The sequence below is a fragment of the Fundulus heteroclitus genome, chromosome 6 (assembly GCF_011125445.2).
Source record: "Fundulus heteroclitus isolate FHET01 chromosome 6, MU-UCD_Fhet_4.1, whole genome shotgun sequence".
In the NCBI taxonomy this organism is placed as follows: domain Eukaryota; kingdom Metazoa; phylum Chordata; class Actinopteri; order Cyprinodontiformes; family Fundulidae; genus Fundulus; species Fundulus heteroclitus.
This window is the reverse complement of record NC_046366.1, coordinates 18427472-18445488: the sequence shown is the minus strand read 5'-3', so window position 1 is coordinate 18445488 and position 18017 is coordinate 18427472. Positions and strand designations below refer to the sequence as shown.

The following is an 18017-nucleotide window of genomic DNA, read 5'->3' as shown; positions in this document are numbered from 1 at the left end:
TATATTTTGATATCAAAGTAAAGGCAAAGAGAATTACCCGTGAGTTATTCCATCCGTGGAGCTTGTTTAATATTTATTATCAACATATTTCCTGTTCTTAATCTGATTATTTGTTCTCTGTGCTTCATTCCCTAATGAGCGCTTTGAATTACCTTGTGCGTGAATGGTGCAATGCAAATAAACTTGCCTTGCCTCACCAATTTGTATTTTCAATTTGGGAAATAGTCGCACTTGGTGGTTTTTATCGCACTTTACTCTTTTTACGACTAGGTTAATGCAGACGGGAGTTGCTAAAGCGACTGGATGTGTAGGCCTTAAACTGGAGTGCCCTGATCAATTCTATGCATATCTGCACTAATTCAACCATACACTTCCGTTTGTGGTGGTGTTGTTGTTGTCTGGTCATGTAGCTTTTATTTCATGTGCTTTTATATGACAAAAAATTACTTTACTTCAATTGATGTAGTCAACTTTTTGTTTTATTTCCATTAACTTCAGAATTCATTCTCTAGCCCCAGACTCTGAATCTTCGAGTTTGCGGCAGGGACATTTTCTCTCAAAATCCCCAAAAACAGGAGCAAAAGTTACAGCAGAAATCTGAATGTGGGAGAGAAAAGAAAAATTGGAAGCAATTATTCTTATCATGTCTCTTCAACATCTGGATTGACGTGGAAATAAAAGCAGTTGAAATGAAAAGCCTGGCAAGAATTGAGTTTAAGGTTTCCTCCGTTTGTACAGAAGCCCAGTACAGCAGAGGTGTCGGGGTTTTGGTACCACCGTATTTGCCAATGTATCAGTTAATGAAAATACTTTTTGCAAGTACTTAGGTGAAAGATATCAAAATGAAATGAAACGTTCAGGTTTCTTTAGGCCACCCTCAAATCTGCAGCAGATCCTCCATAGGAGCTTATTTAGATGCTAATGTTCTGCCATTCTTGGTAGACAATTTTACTTTGACGTGTTCTGCATATGTCCTGCTATGTGGCTGTTGATCTGTATCTCTGTGTCTGTCTCTCAGTGTGTTTCCTTGCGCGGCAGACGCTAGGTGCTTGGATTGAGTGCGGCACGTGACGCTTCAGGAGATAACCTCACGTACGAGCGAGGGCACTTAACCTGGACGCAAAGACACATGCGCAATCACACACGTACACACTGAGATTATCGGAATAATCTAAAGCTTTGAGAGGATTTCTGAAAAGTGGGTGTTGCACTTGAATCTCGTGTGCCTGGAGGCTATTGATCCACTCTGTGCTTACAAACAGAAATGTGTGCAACAAGTGCAATCATAAACAAGCTTCCTAATTCTTTTATGCTGTCTTTCACTAGCGGTCCACTACACACACACACACACACACACACACACACACACACACACACACACACACACACACACACACACACACACACACACACACACACACACACATTTTCACGTGTGTATAAGTTATATCAGGAGTCCTGTCAGGAAAAAAAAATAACTGTCAGTGTTTGCAGAAATGCTTGCCACCACAGATTTTGTCCCCTCATTAACAACCTGGGTAGCGATTCCTTTCATTTATTTCAATTTATTCTCACTCCACAGCTTGCTGACTACAGGCTGTTGCTTATTCGTCCACACATAAGGGACTAAATCAACACCACCCTGCAGCACCCTGCCCCATATATTATATTTATAGGTGATATATATGATATATATCATGTTTGTGACTTGAAATCCCTCACAAGTAAAGAATGTGACTAGTGTCTCCATGCAGGACACATCTTAAAGTTCTTATCACCAAGAAAAGCTTTTCCGTATATATTAAAAAAAATACATTTCTGTATAGTATATCAAATTTTCTCCTGTGTCATTCAAACTTTTCACCCAAAACTTCATTTCTGGAAGGACCAGGTTCCCCGGTGGTGGTCTGTCTTACAGCTGTTCTGGAGAAGCCTCTGACTGAAGACACAATGTTGTTGTACAAAAAAAAAAAAAAAAAAAATGAAGAGGATGCTCAGGGATGTCCATGATGTTCTTAATTTTATGAAGAATCCTTTTCTTTCGGAGTCATCTCCAGAGGTTCTAGAAAGTTCCCCAGAAAAGAGCCGGCATCTTTTATAAGCTTATTTCATTAAATGTTTGGTCAGTTAAAGTGAGATTAGGGAGATTTTTCACAGTAGATTTATTTCTATCATCTGAATTGTGTCAGATTGCTTTACTTTATTTATGTAGCCACCAGTTTGTTAAAGAGAGAAGCATATCAATAGGTTATATTATGTGTTGCTTTGGGGATAATATGACTTATTGATCCGTTTTGGCTGTGAGCATGTTCTGCCGAGGAGACCGATGACTTGTTGTGCTGAATGACGAATATTCTTCAGTATTTTTTACCACTGAGTCAAGTTTTGATTTGGTAATTAGTGGGTTTTGTCAGCTCTGACGAATGGTCGTCGACAAGATTTATCGTCGAAGTCACAGTGTGAATGTATAAAAACATGCATATAAATACACCGGACGCTCCTTATTGTTGGCATTTCTCTGCCGTCAACACTCTAAAGTAAGACCGAAGGGAAAACAAACTATACTTTGTTTCAGCTTAGCACATTGTAATTATAGCTGACATTAGCTAATTTACAGCCTGTGCTGCTGGACCCTCCTGGGTATGTCTTGGCTGTTTCATTTGCTGCTGTTGAGCCAGCACATGAAACAGCCAGCGTGCAGACATCCCATATCTGTCCAAGATCACATGATGTCAGCGAGTGTAAAGCACTGTTTAGTTGAGGGTAACACATCAAAAATATTCTAGCTGATATATGCTCTGCATTGTGTTTTTTTGTCATCATTTTTTTTTTCTAATGTCCCCTTGCTGGATTAAATGATGTGTGAGCTGTTTCCAGATGCTGGAACTCTCTGCTGCTGGGAGACTGAAATCTGCAAATACTTCGGGTTAATGGGGTGAACTATGGCATTTCTTACTACTTTCACTATTGAGTTAGACAAATCCTAATTAGATTTACGTTAACATTTTGGTTTTAAATACTGACCCTCGCAAAATTATTTATGTCACTTAAACTTTGTTATTGTCATGTTCCAACATCAAACATCAATAGATGGGGAATTTTATGCTGTTCGACCCAACCAATGTACTGTAGTGCAGCTTTGAACAGTGAACAAAAGACAATGCGTCATTTTCCAAACTCATTAGGATGTAATCAGAAAAGTTTGGCATGCATTTGTATTCAGCCCCCCCACAGTCAATATTTTGTAGAAGCGCCTTACAGCTGGAAGCTTCATCTCTATTAGCTTTGGCAAACAGTCCAGACTGGAAGTCAAACCCAGGACAGCTGCACCATAAAATGTTAGCTTTTCTAAGTGGGGAGCCTGCTCTACCCACTTTGCCATGCAGCAACCCCATCTTCTGCAGCTTCTAACAAGTTCTCTTCCACGACTGCCCCGTAGATCCAGCCATCTATCGATCAGTTCTGACCAATATCCCTGTAGCTGCTGAAGAAAACTTGCCCACAGCATAATCCTGCCACCACCATGTTGCTCCTTGGAGAGGGTGTGCTCAGGGTGAGGTACATAGTTTGCTGTTGCACATAACATTTTGCATGCAGGCTATGAAGTTAAACTCTAATCTAAGATGGCTAGAACACGTTCTTGTATGTGTTTGCTATGGCCTCTACATGGCTCATGACAAACTTTAAAGACCCTCTTTTAGCTTTCCTTTAACAACGGTGTTCTATTTGGCACTATTCTGTGATGTTTAAAGCTTGTGGTATTGTTTTAGAACCTACAACCTTTTTACTGCTTCAAAACGTGTTCTCCGACCTGACCCGCGTGCGTTGGGTGTTTGTAATGCTCTGCATTTATACTGATCCTCCATGACACGCAGATGCACTCCTGTCATTGTTTAGGTGATTTCCTAAAGACAGTTGGTTGGACTGGATGGTATTTAGCCACGCTTTACAGACTGAAAACCTTATGCCATTTCCATCATTTTACAATTGTCATATAAAATCTCCATTATTCACATTGAGGTTTGTGGTTGCCGCATATAAAGTTGGGGTGTGAATATGACTAAAATATTGTCAATTTCATATTGAATATTACATTTCAAGAAAGATTTTAACAGCTAAAGCTAAGATTTAAAAATGTTTTGAGGATATACAGTATGCACATGTTTCCACTTCTTATTTGATGCTTGGGTGTTTTCTTTTCTCCTTTTTGCTTTCACTTTAAAGATTTTTTTTAGTATGATAAAAAATGTCAAAGACAAATAGAAATGCAGGCAGAGAATAGATTTTGCTGCAAGGCACGGGGCAGGAAGCTGGCTCTCTCTCAGTCCCTTTTGTCTGGTGCCCTTGGAGTACAGCTTTGTACTGTGAACTCCCATAAGACCTCTCTTTGTTCTCAGAAGATGAGGCCTGACAGAGTGTGACCGTCCACTTACACCTGAAGTCACCAAAAGCGTAAGTAATAACATGTATACACTGAACAATGGCTCTGCTCTATTGCTGCTTAGCCAAAATCAGATCAACAGGTCCTCCAGCAATACTGCACACGAGAAGGAAAAAAAATAATAAATGCAAGGCAGCAACATAAAAGTTAATCCCTCCAATTCATTGGTTGGAATACTATTGGAATTAGCATAAGATATATAAGAAAATGAATAAGGGGCAGCTTTATTGTTGGGATTCATTTATGGGGTGCAACACTAGAAATATTGAACTATTGACATATGCAATGACAGAATATCATTTCAAGATTAATTACACCCTGGTTAACAGACTACAAATGGTAATAGTGTGTTGTTTCATTTGCATATCACCTTGGTGAGGAGCCCTCTTTGACAGGCGACATACAATAACATGATTGTCATGTTTATGTGTCAGCTTATTAAGTCCAGAGGAGGGGACATCTTTGTAGATAAGAGAATATCAGTGTGAAGGCAAGGTGTCCTACATCCTGTGTCCCACATCTCTGTCTCTCTTGCTATTAGAAGAGGAGTGACTGAGAATGCAGACAGGAGGAAAAGATTTAGATATTGCTTGTTTTTTTGTTTTTTTTACAGAAAGCAAGCTAATTTTGAAGTTCCGATAGGGATGTGGAGGATCTTCATTACCAACATTATTATGCTTAATCAGTGGATGAAAAAAACCTTCTGAAGAAGCTAAAACTAATATCACTACCCACCCAAAAATATGCCGGGGATCTGAGAAAAATATCTGATTATTCTCAAGATTACTCCCCCAAAATGAAATGTTTCAATCTCATATTTCTAACTTGATTATAACTCATCATTTTTGTCATCCTTCAGTGTTTTCATCTTCATACTATTACACATTTTATGCAACTTATTGTGCAAATGCAGCCTCAGAGGGACACACTGTCCTTTGGAAGGTGGAAGAAGGTGGACGTATCGTGTCCAGGAGACCCAGTGGAAAGCTAGCAAGGCTAGAAGCTTAGGAGGAGGATTCAAACTCTTCTACCATGGTGAGGGTGGGAAGAGAAACGGTGTAGGAGTTATCTTTAAGGAGGAGTTTGTCTGGAATGTTAGATAGGATGATGCGTCTGAAACTAGAAATTGAAGGTGTGATGTTCATTGTTGTTAGTGGTTGAGCTCCACAGGTGGGGTGTGAGTTAGAGGAGAAGGAGAATTTCTGGAGTGAGTTAGGTGAAGTGTATCCCCTGAGAAAACAGAGTGGTGATTGGTAAAGATTTCAATGGACATGTTGGAGCTGGGAACAGAGGCGATGAGGAAGTGATGGCAGATGTGGCGTCCAAAACAGGAATGCAGAAGGACATATGGCCATAGTCTTTGCAAAGACGATGGGGATGGAGGCACTGAAAACTTTCTTCCACAAGAGGCAGGAAAACAGGAAGGCTTACAAGAGCGGAGGTATGAACATACAGGTGCATTGTATCTTGTGGGAATTATGCAACCTGAACAAAGTCTGCGACTACAAGGTTGTGGTTGGCAAGAGTGTTGCCAGACAGCACAGGATGATGGTGTGTAGAACGACTCTGATGGTGAGGAAGTTCAAGAGGACAAAGGCAGATCAGCGAGCAAAGTGGTGGAAGCTGAATAAGAAAGTTGTGTGGCTTGGGCTCTGGGTCCTAGGAAGTGTTTCCAGATGACTGAACAACGACAGCTAAAGTTATCAATGAGACAGGTAGGAGAGTATTTAGTTTGTCTTCTGGAAGGAAAGTTAAGAAAAAGATCAGCTAAGAAGAAGTGGGACACTGCGAGGACTGAGGAGAATCCCCAGGAGTACATGGAGAAGCCGCGTAAAGGTAGAAGCAGTTGAGGCCCAACAAAGGGCGTACAGTGACTTGAATGAAATGTTGGACAGTAAGGAGGGAGAGAATGATTTATATGGGTTGGTGTGGCAAAGAGACAGAAATGGGAAGGATGTTCAGTAGAACGATGAAAGGATTACTTCGAAGAGCTGATGAATGAGAAAAATGAGAGAACAAACCGCAGAATAAGTGACCATTGTAGATCAGGAAGGAGCAAAGGTCATTAAGGTTAAAGTAAGGAAGGCATTGCAAAGGATGAACAGTGGAAAGACAGCTGGTCCTAATATACCTGTGGAGGCACAGAAGTGTGTAGGAGAGACAGCAGTAGACTAGGCTGTTCAATGACATCTTAGAGAGAGAGAAGATGCCCGAGGAATAGAGAAGAAGTGTGCTGGTATCAGTTTTCAAGAACAAGAGAGATGTGCAGCATTGTGGCAACTAAAGTAGGATGAGTCATACAATGAAATTATAGGAAAGAGTTGTGGAGGTTAGACCACGGTCAGATGTGAGCGTCCATGAGCAGCAGTATGGTTTCATGCCAAGAAAAATACTACAGATGCAGTATTGCCTTTGAGGATGTCGATGAAGAAGTACAGAGAAGGTCAATGGGAGCTGTGTTGTGTTTTTATAATAATAATAATAATAATAATAATAATAAATAATAATAATAATAACTATTTATAAAGAGTTCCCAATCAAAGTGTTTAACAGTAGGTGATAAAAACAGTAAAACAAATAAAACAATACAATTTAAAAACAGATAAAAATCTAAACACCAACATTAAAAAAATATAGTTTAGGCATCAGATTATGCTGTATACGATAAGGTGTACAAGTAATCTTTAGCTTGGCTTTAAAATCCTCCGCAGAGCATGCCTGCTGAATGTCTTGAGGGAGATTGTTCCACAGATATGAGGCACAAAAGGAAAAAGTACGCTCCCCTACAGTTTTCCTTTTACTCTTAGGAACTGAGATTGCCTTGAGATTGAAGAGCACGGGGTTGAACATGCAGGTGCAAAAAGGTTGGATAAATAAGAGGGAGCCAGGCTATTTAGTGCCTAGTAGGTGAGTAGCAAGATCTTAAAATCAGCGTGAACCTGACAAGACAACCACTGAAGGGATGTCAGTGCTGGAGTGATATGCTCATATTTCCTAGTTTTGGTCAAGATGCGAGCAGCAGCGTTTAGAACCATCTACATGCCTCTAAAACATTTAATTAGTAACCCAGACAGGGGAGCATTTCAGTAATTAATGTGCGAAGATACAAATGCATGGATAAGAACCTCTGCATTGTAGATCTAGAGAAAGCATATGACAGGGTGTGGTGTTGCATGAGGGAATTTGGAGTAGCAGAGAAGTAGGCCTGTGTTAGAGCGGTGCAGGACATAGATGGGAGTGGTAAGACAGTAGTAAGGTGTGCTGTAGGTGTGTCAAAGGAGTTCAAGGTGGCGGTGGGACTTCTTCAAAGATCAGCTCTGGGCCCCTTCCTGTTTGCTGTGGTGATGGACAGGTTGAAAAATTAGGCTAGACAAGAATCTCCATTGACCATGATCTTTGCAGATGACATTGTGATGTTGTGCTATTATGCACTGTTCTAAATTATTAAATGTTTAATAAATAACTCTCGGTCTGTTAGGTATTGTCCGGTGAATATCAGACCAAATAGCTGATATCAGGACAATAGTTGAAAGGGTGATTCAAACACTGGCTTTTTTTTAACAGCAAACTCTGCACACATATAGAATAAAGGAGTGACAACTTCTCTTCAAGTTTAAGAATTTATTAACAGAAATAAAATTAACATCCAGAGAACACAATTATATAATGTTTCACTAAATTAACCATATATTTCCATCAACAAATCCTTTCTACTTGGCTAGTGAAGCTTAACTAAAATGAATAAGCAAAATGAAGATAAAAAGAAGCTAAGGAACTATGTACACACAAAAGAAACAAAAAACAAATAAAACAGTAGAAAACCGTCATCAGAATGATTCAGTGAATCCTGGTTCACTGCAGATCCAAGTTAGAGAACCAATGTTCACATTTAAGAACGTGGAATGATATCAAATAAGCTTAACTCATTTTGAACATTTGGTTTGTGTTTCAACCCATTCACAATGCAAATCCTGAGTTAAACAAAACATTATTTGAGAAAATAATATTTTAAAGAATGATTTGCTCGATAAAATCAATAACGTTTAGGACACTTGATTTTATTAATGCAATTATTCCTCCGGGGAGATAGAGCGTTATAGTGACCGGTCACTTGATGAGTTAATCGTAAAGTTATACAAAACACCATTAAATTGACATTAATGTTCCATATTAATGTGGTAATAATGCTCATAGCACTATCGAACGATGGTGGAGTGAAACGAAAACAAGCATTATGTTTAAATCGTAGTTGCGTTGACTCTGTGGTAGCACTATCATTATCTGGGAGGCTAACTAGTGCTATGCAAGAGGACATTTGGTGCTAATTTAAAAAGACTTTTAAGCTCTATTTGGTTGTAACGAGTGGCCCGGAAAACTCAAACATTAATATCCCATCAGTGTATAAAACCCTTATGGAAATAAAGTTTGTTATAATCATAAAAACACACTCAATCCACATCAGGAAAGCTTGGTTTCAAAGAAGCTAGCAGGAGCTATGCCTGTTAGCTCCGAGTGTTTTTTTTAAAACACAGTTAAACACATTAGGTAAACCATTCTAAACTTTCCCTGTTTACTTCTCTGCCAAACCTCTGACGTTGTCTCTGGTTGCGGCGACGGGGCATTCGGTTGCAGTGAATTACTCCATGGTAAAGCTGGTTATCTCAGCAGCGAGCGAGCAGCTAGCTCGAAAAGGGGAAACAGCCATCATCTGAGAAACCAGGCCTGGCTGGGCAAGTTGTACACGGCTCCAGGGAAGGAGGTGCACTCGGCCTGTGAAGAGGGTCGCAGCATGGGCTCTCTTGCATGACCTTTCCAGTGTTGGGGACCTCGGCACAGCCTTTCCTGGCGTGGCTGTGTTCGTTCTCTGGAGGCTGCGGCTTACTCAACTTTCCTGCAACAGCTGAGAAAAATCACAAGGCTGGTTTCGGCATAGACGGATTCTTTACTCCAGCGTCCGATTACGCAGAAGATAAGCTGCAGACGTAGCTTCAATCCAGCCTACGGTTCCCCGAACTTCAGTCGGATCCTCCGCTCCGCAGACGAAGATGAGAGTGTTCTCCCTTATGCTGCTAGGGCAGCGGGCGAAAGAGAGTGATAAACCTGGGCAGCTAGTCTTTATACTGTGGCCCCCTGCTGTGAGAGGCAGTCCCCTGAAGGCCTGTAAAAGTCTTATGTTCCATGCGGCTTTCAACTCAGTCTGATTCATCCCACAAGGCGATTGCACGACAGTGATCTGCAGTGAGAGCAGGGAACAGATTGAGAAAAATCTAGAGAGATGGAGCTTTGCCCTGGGAAGGAGAAGGATGAAGGTTAGCCATAGTGTGACAGAATACATGTATGTCAGTGAGGACCCAAGCGGAGCTGTGAAGTTACAGGGAGCAGAGACAAAGAAGATGGACTTGGGGTCAGCAATCCAGAGCAATAGCAAGTGTGAAAAAGAGACGAAGAAAAACGTGTCCAAGCAGGTTGGAATGGGTGGAGAAAGGTGTCAGGTGTGTTGTGAGTATCAGAGAAAATGAAAAGAGGGTGTACAAGACATTGGGAAGACCAGCGATGTTCTATGGTTTAGAGATGATGGCACTGAGAAAAAGTGCCATCATCTCTACAGACAGAGCTGGAGGGAGCAGAGACTCTGACCTTGGTCTAACCTCCACAACTTAATTATATGACTCATCAACATTATTCCTCTTTAGTTGCCACAACTCTGCACATCTCCCTTGTTCTTGAAAACTGCCACCACCACACTTCTTCTCCATTCCATGGGCATCTCACTCTCTAAGATCTCATTGAACAGCCTAGTCAAAAACCCTACTGCTGTGTCCCCTAGAAATGGAGATATTGAGGTTCTCTTTGGGACGGACAAAGATGGATAGGATCAGGAATGGGTACATCAGAGGGAAAGCTCATGTTAAAAATGTCTGGACATAAAGCCAGAGGCCCGACTGAGATGGTTTAGACATGTACACAGGAGGGATAGTGAGTACATCGGTAGAAGGATGCTGATGCTGGAACTGCCAGGCGGGAGTCCTAGAGGAAGACCAAAGGGGAGTTTTATGGATAGAGGGAAAGAGGACATGAAGGTCCTTGGTGTAAGAAGATCCAGAAGATAGGGTCAGATGGATACAGATGACTCGCTGTGGCGACCCCGGAAAGGGAAAAGCCGAAAGAAGAAGACGCTGTTATTGTGTACATGCTGTTCTAAACGTAACAAATGTTTCTGTTTGCTTTGTTTGCAATAATTGATGTTATGTGCTACAGTGACAATTTCTATCTGTCCATATGTTTCGCTATCTATCTAAATGATTGACAATGCCTGTTCTTGTGTGAAAGGAGGTGAATGGACAAACAAATTTTGTGTAAAAGTTGACTTTTGGAAATCTTTGACTGATGAATGTGATGGAAATGAGGTGCAAAATACAATAGTACTTGATAAAAAAAATATGTATCTCTCTCTCTCTCAAACACACACACACACACACACACACACACACACACACACACACACACACACACACACACACACACACACACACACACACGCAATTCCTTTTTTTTTTCTATTTTCTATCCCGTCTCCCCCCTCTCTCTCTCTTTGTTTGTCTGCCACATTCTATAAACTCACTCCGTTTCTGTGCTGGATCAGTGAAAGCTGGGACACACACAGCTGAGCCAAAGAGACACAGACAGCTATGCAGGGAGAGCTGTCGGGAGGAGGGCTAGGAGAGGGACAGAAGGCGTGCGGAGTGACGGTAGCATGGTGGAGTGCTGGACTTTGGCACCGGCCGTCCATCTGTCACTTTCTTCCACCCTCTCTGTGGTACTGACGGGTCGCGGCGACGGCAGCCAGTCACGGATGACTAACCTTCTGCGGGTAATGAATGAGACACCTCCCTCGGAATGCCAAAAACGGCGCTGGTCGTAAGGGAGGTCTGGATATGAATGGGACGCAATGTTTTATGTAATGTCTGTGGCAACCAGATACATTGACCACTTTCTTGTGGGGTGATTCACAAGGAAGGAAGGGCATATAACTCGATTTAGCAAATATTAGATTTTCAGGGGTTTAATGATGGGAACATGTCATGAGCAGGTGGAACAGAAGATAAGGACACTTTCATTATGAAAGACGACGACGACGCGCTGCCTGTTCCGTTTGACTGTCTGTCTCCAGTCAATCCGTCTTGACTCTGTGCGCTGAGTAGCTCAGACGTGTCTTGTCTTCACCTCATAATGCGCAGGCGTGATCCTATCAGAGCCCCGAAAAAAAAGAAAGAAGCTGTAACCATCCAGAACTACACGTCGTGTGCGTTGTTCCTCGTGTGGCGGCCGAACGAAAGCTGAAAGATCCATTTTGCAGCTCGACTTAAGAGACAATAGGGTAATGAAGATCTCCTTTCCCGTTAAACCTTCGGGACAACAGAGTCCAACCTGTGGATAGTGTGGAGCGCGCCTGTCCAGCCTGCGCTATCTGGGACGCTCTGCTTTCCCTAAAGCTTGCCGCACGCGTCTGTTTTTTTTTTCTTCTTTCCATTTCTTCCACCGTTGACGGCTCTGCGTGGGATCTGCTGTTCGACCTGAGTCTCGTGCAGGTATTCAGTTTATGAATGGCACTAACATGGAGGAAATACCGTTTCAGAAAGTCAAAACCAGGCGGAAAAGAAGTCATTGTCCACCGGGTGTCCCCCTGACCACCATCGCCTGCGAGGACGAGTTTGACTGCAAGGAGCTGGAGTCTCTCTTCCAGAACTACAACCTGAAACTGGAGCAGACGTCCACGCTCAAAGCCCTGGCGGTCCTCATCTTCACATCCGCGACGCTGGCCGTAGTGGAGCTGCTGTCCGGCCCGAGCCTCACCATCTGCAAGGTGTCCCACCCGGTCCACTGTGTCATCTTCCTCTCCCTCTTCATAGTAACTAACGTCAAGTACCTGCAAGTGACTCAGCTCCAGCAGATTGTTAACCTGACACTTCTATTCAGCTTCACCTTTTCCTTCCTCTGTTGCCCATTCTCCCTGGGCGCGATGGGACGGGAGCCCCCGACGTCCCCCGAGGAGGGCGTGTGGCAACTCATCTTGGTCTCCTTCGTTGCCTATGCGCTCCTACCTGCGAGGACGCTCCTAGTTGTTGTGTTTGGAGTGATGGTGTCTATCTCCCATCTGATTGTGACTGCCACTTCTGTCACAGTGAAAACTCAAAAACTATGGAGAACGGTGAGTACAGATAGGCATTGATTATTGTGCGTAAAGTATTTTTAATGTTAGTATATTTCATATTAATAGCAGCATCCATGGGTTTTCATACCCAAGTCACAGTCTGGATGTTGGTTCAGCACCGAGGACAGCTCACTGTTAGGAGACTTGATAGACTTTGTTTGAATCTGACCAAAACAGCCTCTTACAAAACATGGCCTTTTATCGGTTTAACTCAAAGCATCTTTCAGTGTCCCCAAAGGACAATTGATTTTTCAGTAAGGGGCATGCACATTATTACAAACAATACACAACTGACCAGGAATCATAATCCCTTGTATTCATGCATAACAGAGTCCACCTAAAAATAAGATATGCACAAATAATCATTGATTTATCATAACAGCTAATGATCATTGGGTTTAAAAAAGACACGGTTGTTCATCGAGTTGCTATCATACTGTTTTCAGGCTTATGACTGTTTTTAACTCGGCTTAATTTTGAAAGTGATATGTTGGAAAGCGACTGATCAATACATTGTGGGCAAGTTAGAGCCTCTATCTTTGAAGAATACAGGACTGCCAAAGCCATTTTATGACATGGGGGGGTCATCTGATGTGCAATTGTGCAGGTTGAAAGCACTGCAAAATCTTGACTGTAGCTTTTGTTTTGAGGGTAGCCACTCGACGAAAAACACTCTGAAATAAATCAATCTGATGACTTGTAGTGGGTTGGGGAAAAAAATATGTATTTTGTGTATATACCTCCTAGCTTGTGCAAAAAGTATCTAATGTAACATTTCAGAAAGCTTTGAAATAGTCAAGCTACCTATTTTTCAAAGTTTTAGTCGCCAGGCCAAAGATCAGTAAGTAAGATCTGCTGAGGCCTATGAACATTTAAAAATAAATCTTATAGCACATCTTTGAAGCCATATTTTTTGCTGTGGTTGGCTATGGTACATTTGCTTTTATTTGTTTTTGATACATTCTTTAACTATCTATGGGATTTTCACATTTTTTCTGTTCTAAGTTCTAAGTTTTCTGTTTATATCGTGCTGAACATCTTTTATGATTTGCATACAGCCCTTTACATACAGCAGCAAGGGATGTATTTAAATGTGCCCTTAATAAATAAATGAGGAAATATGAGCAGATAGCTGTGCTTAATGTCACAACTAGACTTTTTTTGTTCGTAAACCACTGATAATTTCCCTAGTTGTAGGTGTCTGCCCGAAAGGGACCCAACTTAGAACTAAGTGACACCCTTCCAAAACCAGAAGTAGGGCAACTTAAGGGGCCACAGACATCAACCAGTGGTGTATCAGTGGTGGAAAGTAGAGCAAAGTAATTTCAATCACATTCTATGCATCTTTATACTTCTTTGTATGCATTCACATTTCTGGCTGTCATCAGGTGGCTTGAAGATACATCAGTCACAACCTTTCAGGGTTAATGGGACATTTTATCCCACATGCTTCTTATGGCACAGGGATTTTACTGTTTTTAGAGCAGCTAAGAACTGAGATTCAATCAGCTCTTCACACCATCAGACCATGAGGGCATACTTGCAGAGGAAATTGTTTTTTTTTCTGTACAATGCCTAAGAGATAGCTGTGTAGCACTGTGAAGGACAGTGATTGCTGTGCAACCACAGATAGCTAATCCATTAAGCTCAGAGATGAGCTGTGTGGCATGACCCTGCAGGTCCCATGTTCGGACCAGCCTCCCACTATAGGTCTCAGGTATTCAGCCTATAGCTCTTTCTATCAGTACAGATCAGTCTTCATCCTATATCTTATTACACAGATGAATAGGAACATTAAATAGTTTCCTTCTTTTCAACTTAAGGTTTCAAAGTGACGTTTAGATAAATCTAAACACTCTGTAAAGTGTTTCAATGTATTGTTTAAACAACAAGTCTTTGTTCCAGATTGTACTACAAGCACAACATATTGATGATATACAGTATATACTAGACAATGCAAGATTACTTCACATTTGTTAAAAACAAAAATATCCACTGCATATAAACATGGAAGGTACACATAAATCTTTCCGTCTCTTTTGCCAATAGAGCTTTTTTCAACATTTCCTATGTTCACTGCATTGTTACTGATATGTTTTACCACAGCAAAACATTACAAATGGCACAGTTTAGATTAATGCAGCCCATTACATTCAATTCTATCGCTGTTGCATTTATAAATAGATGTACAGAAGTCAGTAAGTGCTGCAAGAATGTCATCTGTAGCCAAATTAAGGCAGCAAATAGGCAGAACACAACATGGGAAAAAACACAAATTAATAATTTTATTTATTTCCCTGGGCACTTAATTACTGTCAACAATGCAAGCATGCTTATACACACTTTGAAGGTGTGCATTTTGTCCACAAAGTCGGCATCAACTAGCCCTATTTAGATAAAAGAAGTTGTATCCTGTACAAGGTTAAAAGGAGTCTCACAGCTGCTGACTTTGTGGTGATGGATGATCAGAGCATAGGGTCACTAGTGAATAAATGCCACAAATACATAAAATGAAGAAAAAAGGCTCCATGGATTTTTGACCCTTTAACAGTTCAGGTTTATAAACCGTAAAGATATGAGAATTAAAGCAGTGTCATTACAAAAGTGAAAAAAGTATTTGCCATATAAGATCTTCCTTCTGTTAAGCCTCCTTTTTGCACTAAAATGTTTCAGATAATCCAACAAAGTTTAACATCTGACAAAGATAAACTGATCATATATATAATAAAAAACTGCTTTAAATGATGATTTAATTTATTAGGCAGTAAAACATTCCGGCCAACCTAAACCAAAGGGGAAAGAAGTATATTTTTTTTCCCCTGTAAATCACATAGTTGTTTGTGCTCTCCTTGCCTACAAGGGTTGGCTGCAACTACAGCCAACGATTTGCGATAACTGATATTGACTGTTTTTCCCAGTCTTTTTCTTAGAGTTATTTTAATTCATAAAATAATTGCTGAGCCAGTTTAAGGCCATGTAACATAATCTCAGTCAAATTTAGGTCTAGATATTATATTATTTAGGTATTTATCTATTTATTTATACTTTTTGAGTCTTTCAGAGTTTGAATGGCTTTTGCTGTTCTAATCACTGTCCACCTGCATAAACAGCTACTTTAGCATAAGGTCATTAAGTGATTCTCATTCAGAATCTGTGGTTACAAAAAGATACAGCAAATCTTTCAGGTAGTGAATTTACAAAGGAGACCCATACCATCATAATAACAACACAATGTTTGACTATTCAAATGTTATAACAGTTTTTCACTACCTATACCAGGATGTACACCTTCCAGAAGATTTCACTTCTGTCTAATCAGACCAGATAATACATTTCCATAAGTCATGGGGCATCTTTGCAATGATTATTGTAGAAAGTGTGCAGGACTTTGTCTTCTTTTTTGGTAGGGGTGGTCTTGGATGCCCTTTCACCCTCCCAGTCTTTTACTTATTGTCATAAACGCTGACTTTAACTGAGGCAGGTTAGGTCTGGAGTGCTTTAGTTATATTGGATGAATTATTGTCATGGTCTCGGAGCAGTTTTGGTAGGCTGACTACACTTTGGATGGTTTGCCACTTGTTCATGTTTGCTCCAATTTCTGCATGATAGCTCACTTTGTAGTTTTCTGCTGCACCAACACGCTATGAATGGCTTTTTAATATTCTATACAATGTCATTGGCATTGTTTCTAATCTCATCAGACACCCTGCCTACTTTTAAGACTAGACTGTATAACGATACATGGTAGAGATAGAAACATAAAAAGAGAAACAGAAGCTGTCAGCTCATATAAGCCTTTAATATGGGATGATCAATGGGAAGTTAAGTGGAAGGAAAATCACTCAGCCAACAGAGTGTATACAGCCCTGGTAAGGAGAAACACTGGTAAGGAATAAGCCTTCAGGGGCCTGAGTGTATGCGCAAGTAAGATGTAATCTGACTCTGACAGAAATACATTCATGTTAAGTGCTAGAGGCGTGCTGGATTGGTGGGCTGTGTGACCTGCCGTGCTGGGAGGGGCATTGCCAGGGCCGGGCTTATGGCACTAAGCTTGGAACCCAATAATAACTGCTTACAGTTCTAGTCCGATCTTGAGTATCTTTAGTTTGGGATATGTCGGGCAGGTACGTAGGGGGCTGGGAAGGCAGATAATTAGACAGATTTTTGGAAAAGTAGATTCCTGAGAAACCTGAAGATGTTTTATCTGTGTATATTGCACACAATATAGCAAACTGTGTACCACTTCAAAGTAGTTTCAGAACAAATGTGCAATATTTTAGTACATTTCTGAGTTGATCAATTTCTTTAATCTGCTTTTGAACTTGGACTGCTTTAACCGGTATTAAATATATCTCCCCCCTATCTCGCAGCTGGTTGCAAACACGGTGCTGTTCACCAGTGTCAATCTGTCAGGGCTATTTGTCCGCATCCTGACTGAGCGAGCTCAGAGAAAGGCCTTCCTGCAGGCTCGAAACTGCATTGAAGAACGACTCCGAATGGAGGACGAGAACGAAAAACAGGTAAAAGCACCTATGCACTGATTAAATTCAGGGCTCAAATCAAAGGCATGTAGTTGATGTATATTGCACATGTCTTTGATTTTTATCTAGAATATTTCTTATTCCTGGCAACACATTTTTTCACGGTAACAATGTGTCTGCATTGCACTATATAAATGAAAAGTGCTTCATATTCTCCCCGCTCTCCCTCTTTTTTTAACAACACATATGCACTCAGGAGCGCCTGCTAATGAGTCTGTTGCCCAGGAACGTAGCTATGGAGATGAAAGAGGATTTCCTGAAGCCCCCTGAAAGGATCTTTCACAAAATCTACATCCAGCGTCATGACAATGTCAGGTAGGACTTGATCATACAGCATCACAGTTGTACAGCACAGCTGTGCTCCGTTTCAGATAGAAAGGAAACTCTTCTTGCCTTTGAGTTCACTCAAGTGTTGCCGCTTTTAGTGATTTCCATTTGGAGAGAGTATTTTCTCCTCAAGGGAAAATTTCCTTCATAAAAAGCGGAAACACTGTCAGTGAATTCTAATGCATCCTTGATGAGGATCTGTGTAAATTCAACAACTGTGCCCTGTGAAAGAAACACCGACTGTGTAAAAGTATTTTAAATTACCAGAACTGCTGGTTACCAACACAAAGTCTTTACATTTGGTAAGGGATATTATGTTACATGTAAAGGGGGGGGGGGGACTGATATGGTAAAATATGGACAACCTTGCAAAGAGAAACTCTAAGACGGCAGCAGAACTTCAGCTTGGAAATACAGGGAGAGTTGATTGAAGGCAGTTTTGGCATCCTTCCTTGACTCTTTTAGAGTCAACATGCTAGGCTTTCCACCTGGTAGA

The 18017-nt window shown here is 41.1% G+C and overlaps 1 protein-coding gene across 4 annotated transcripts in view; it reads left to right on the top strand.

Annotated features, from left to right (window-relative positions):
- The first annotated feature begins 11086 nt into the window (after positions 1-11086).
- The window catches only part of LOC105935238 (adenylate cyclase type 1), a 57216-nt gene continuing 50285 nt past the window's right edge, over positions 11087-18017 (top strand). For 2 of the 4 annotated variants that reach the window (XR_004931227.1, XM_036138230.1), the window contains exons 1-3: positions 11087-12650; positions 17024-17173; positions 17391-17509. Coding sequence is in view for 3 of the 4 variants with exons in the window: in XM_036138230.1 (XP_035994123.1) it covers positions 12042-12650; positions 17024-17173; positions 17391-17509 (878 nt within the window). In the remaining variant the exon portion in view is untranslated. The remainder of the gene's footprint in view (positions 12651-17023; positions 17174-17390; positions 17510-18017) is intronic. The other 2 variants (XM_036138229.1, XM_036138228.1) reach the window with 1 other exon arrangement.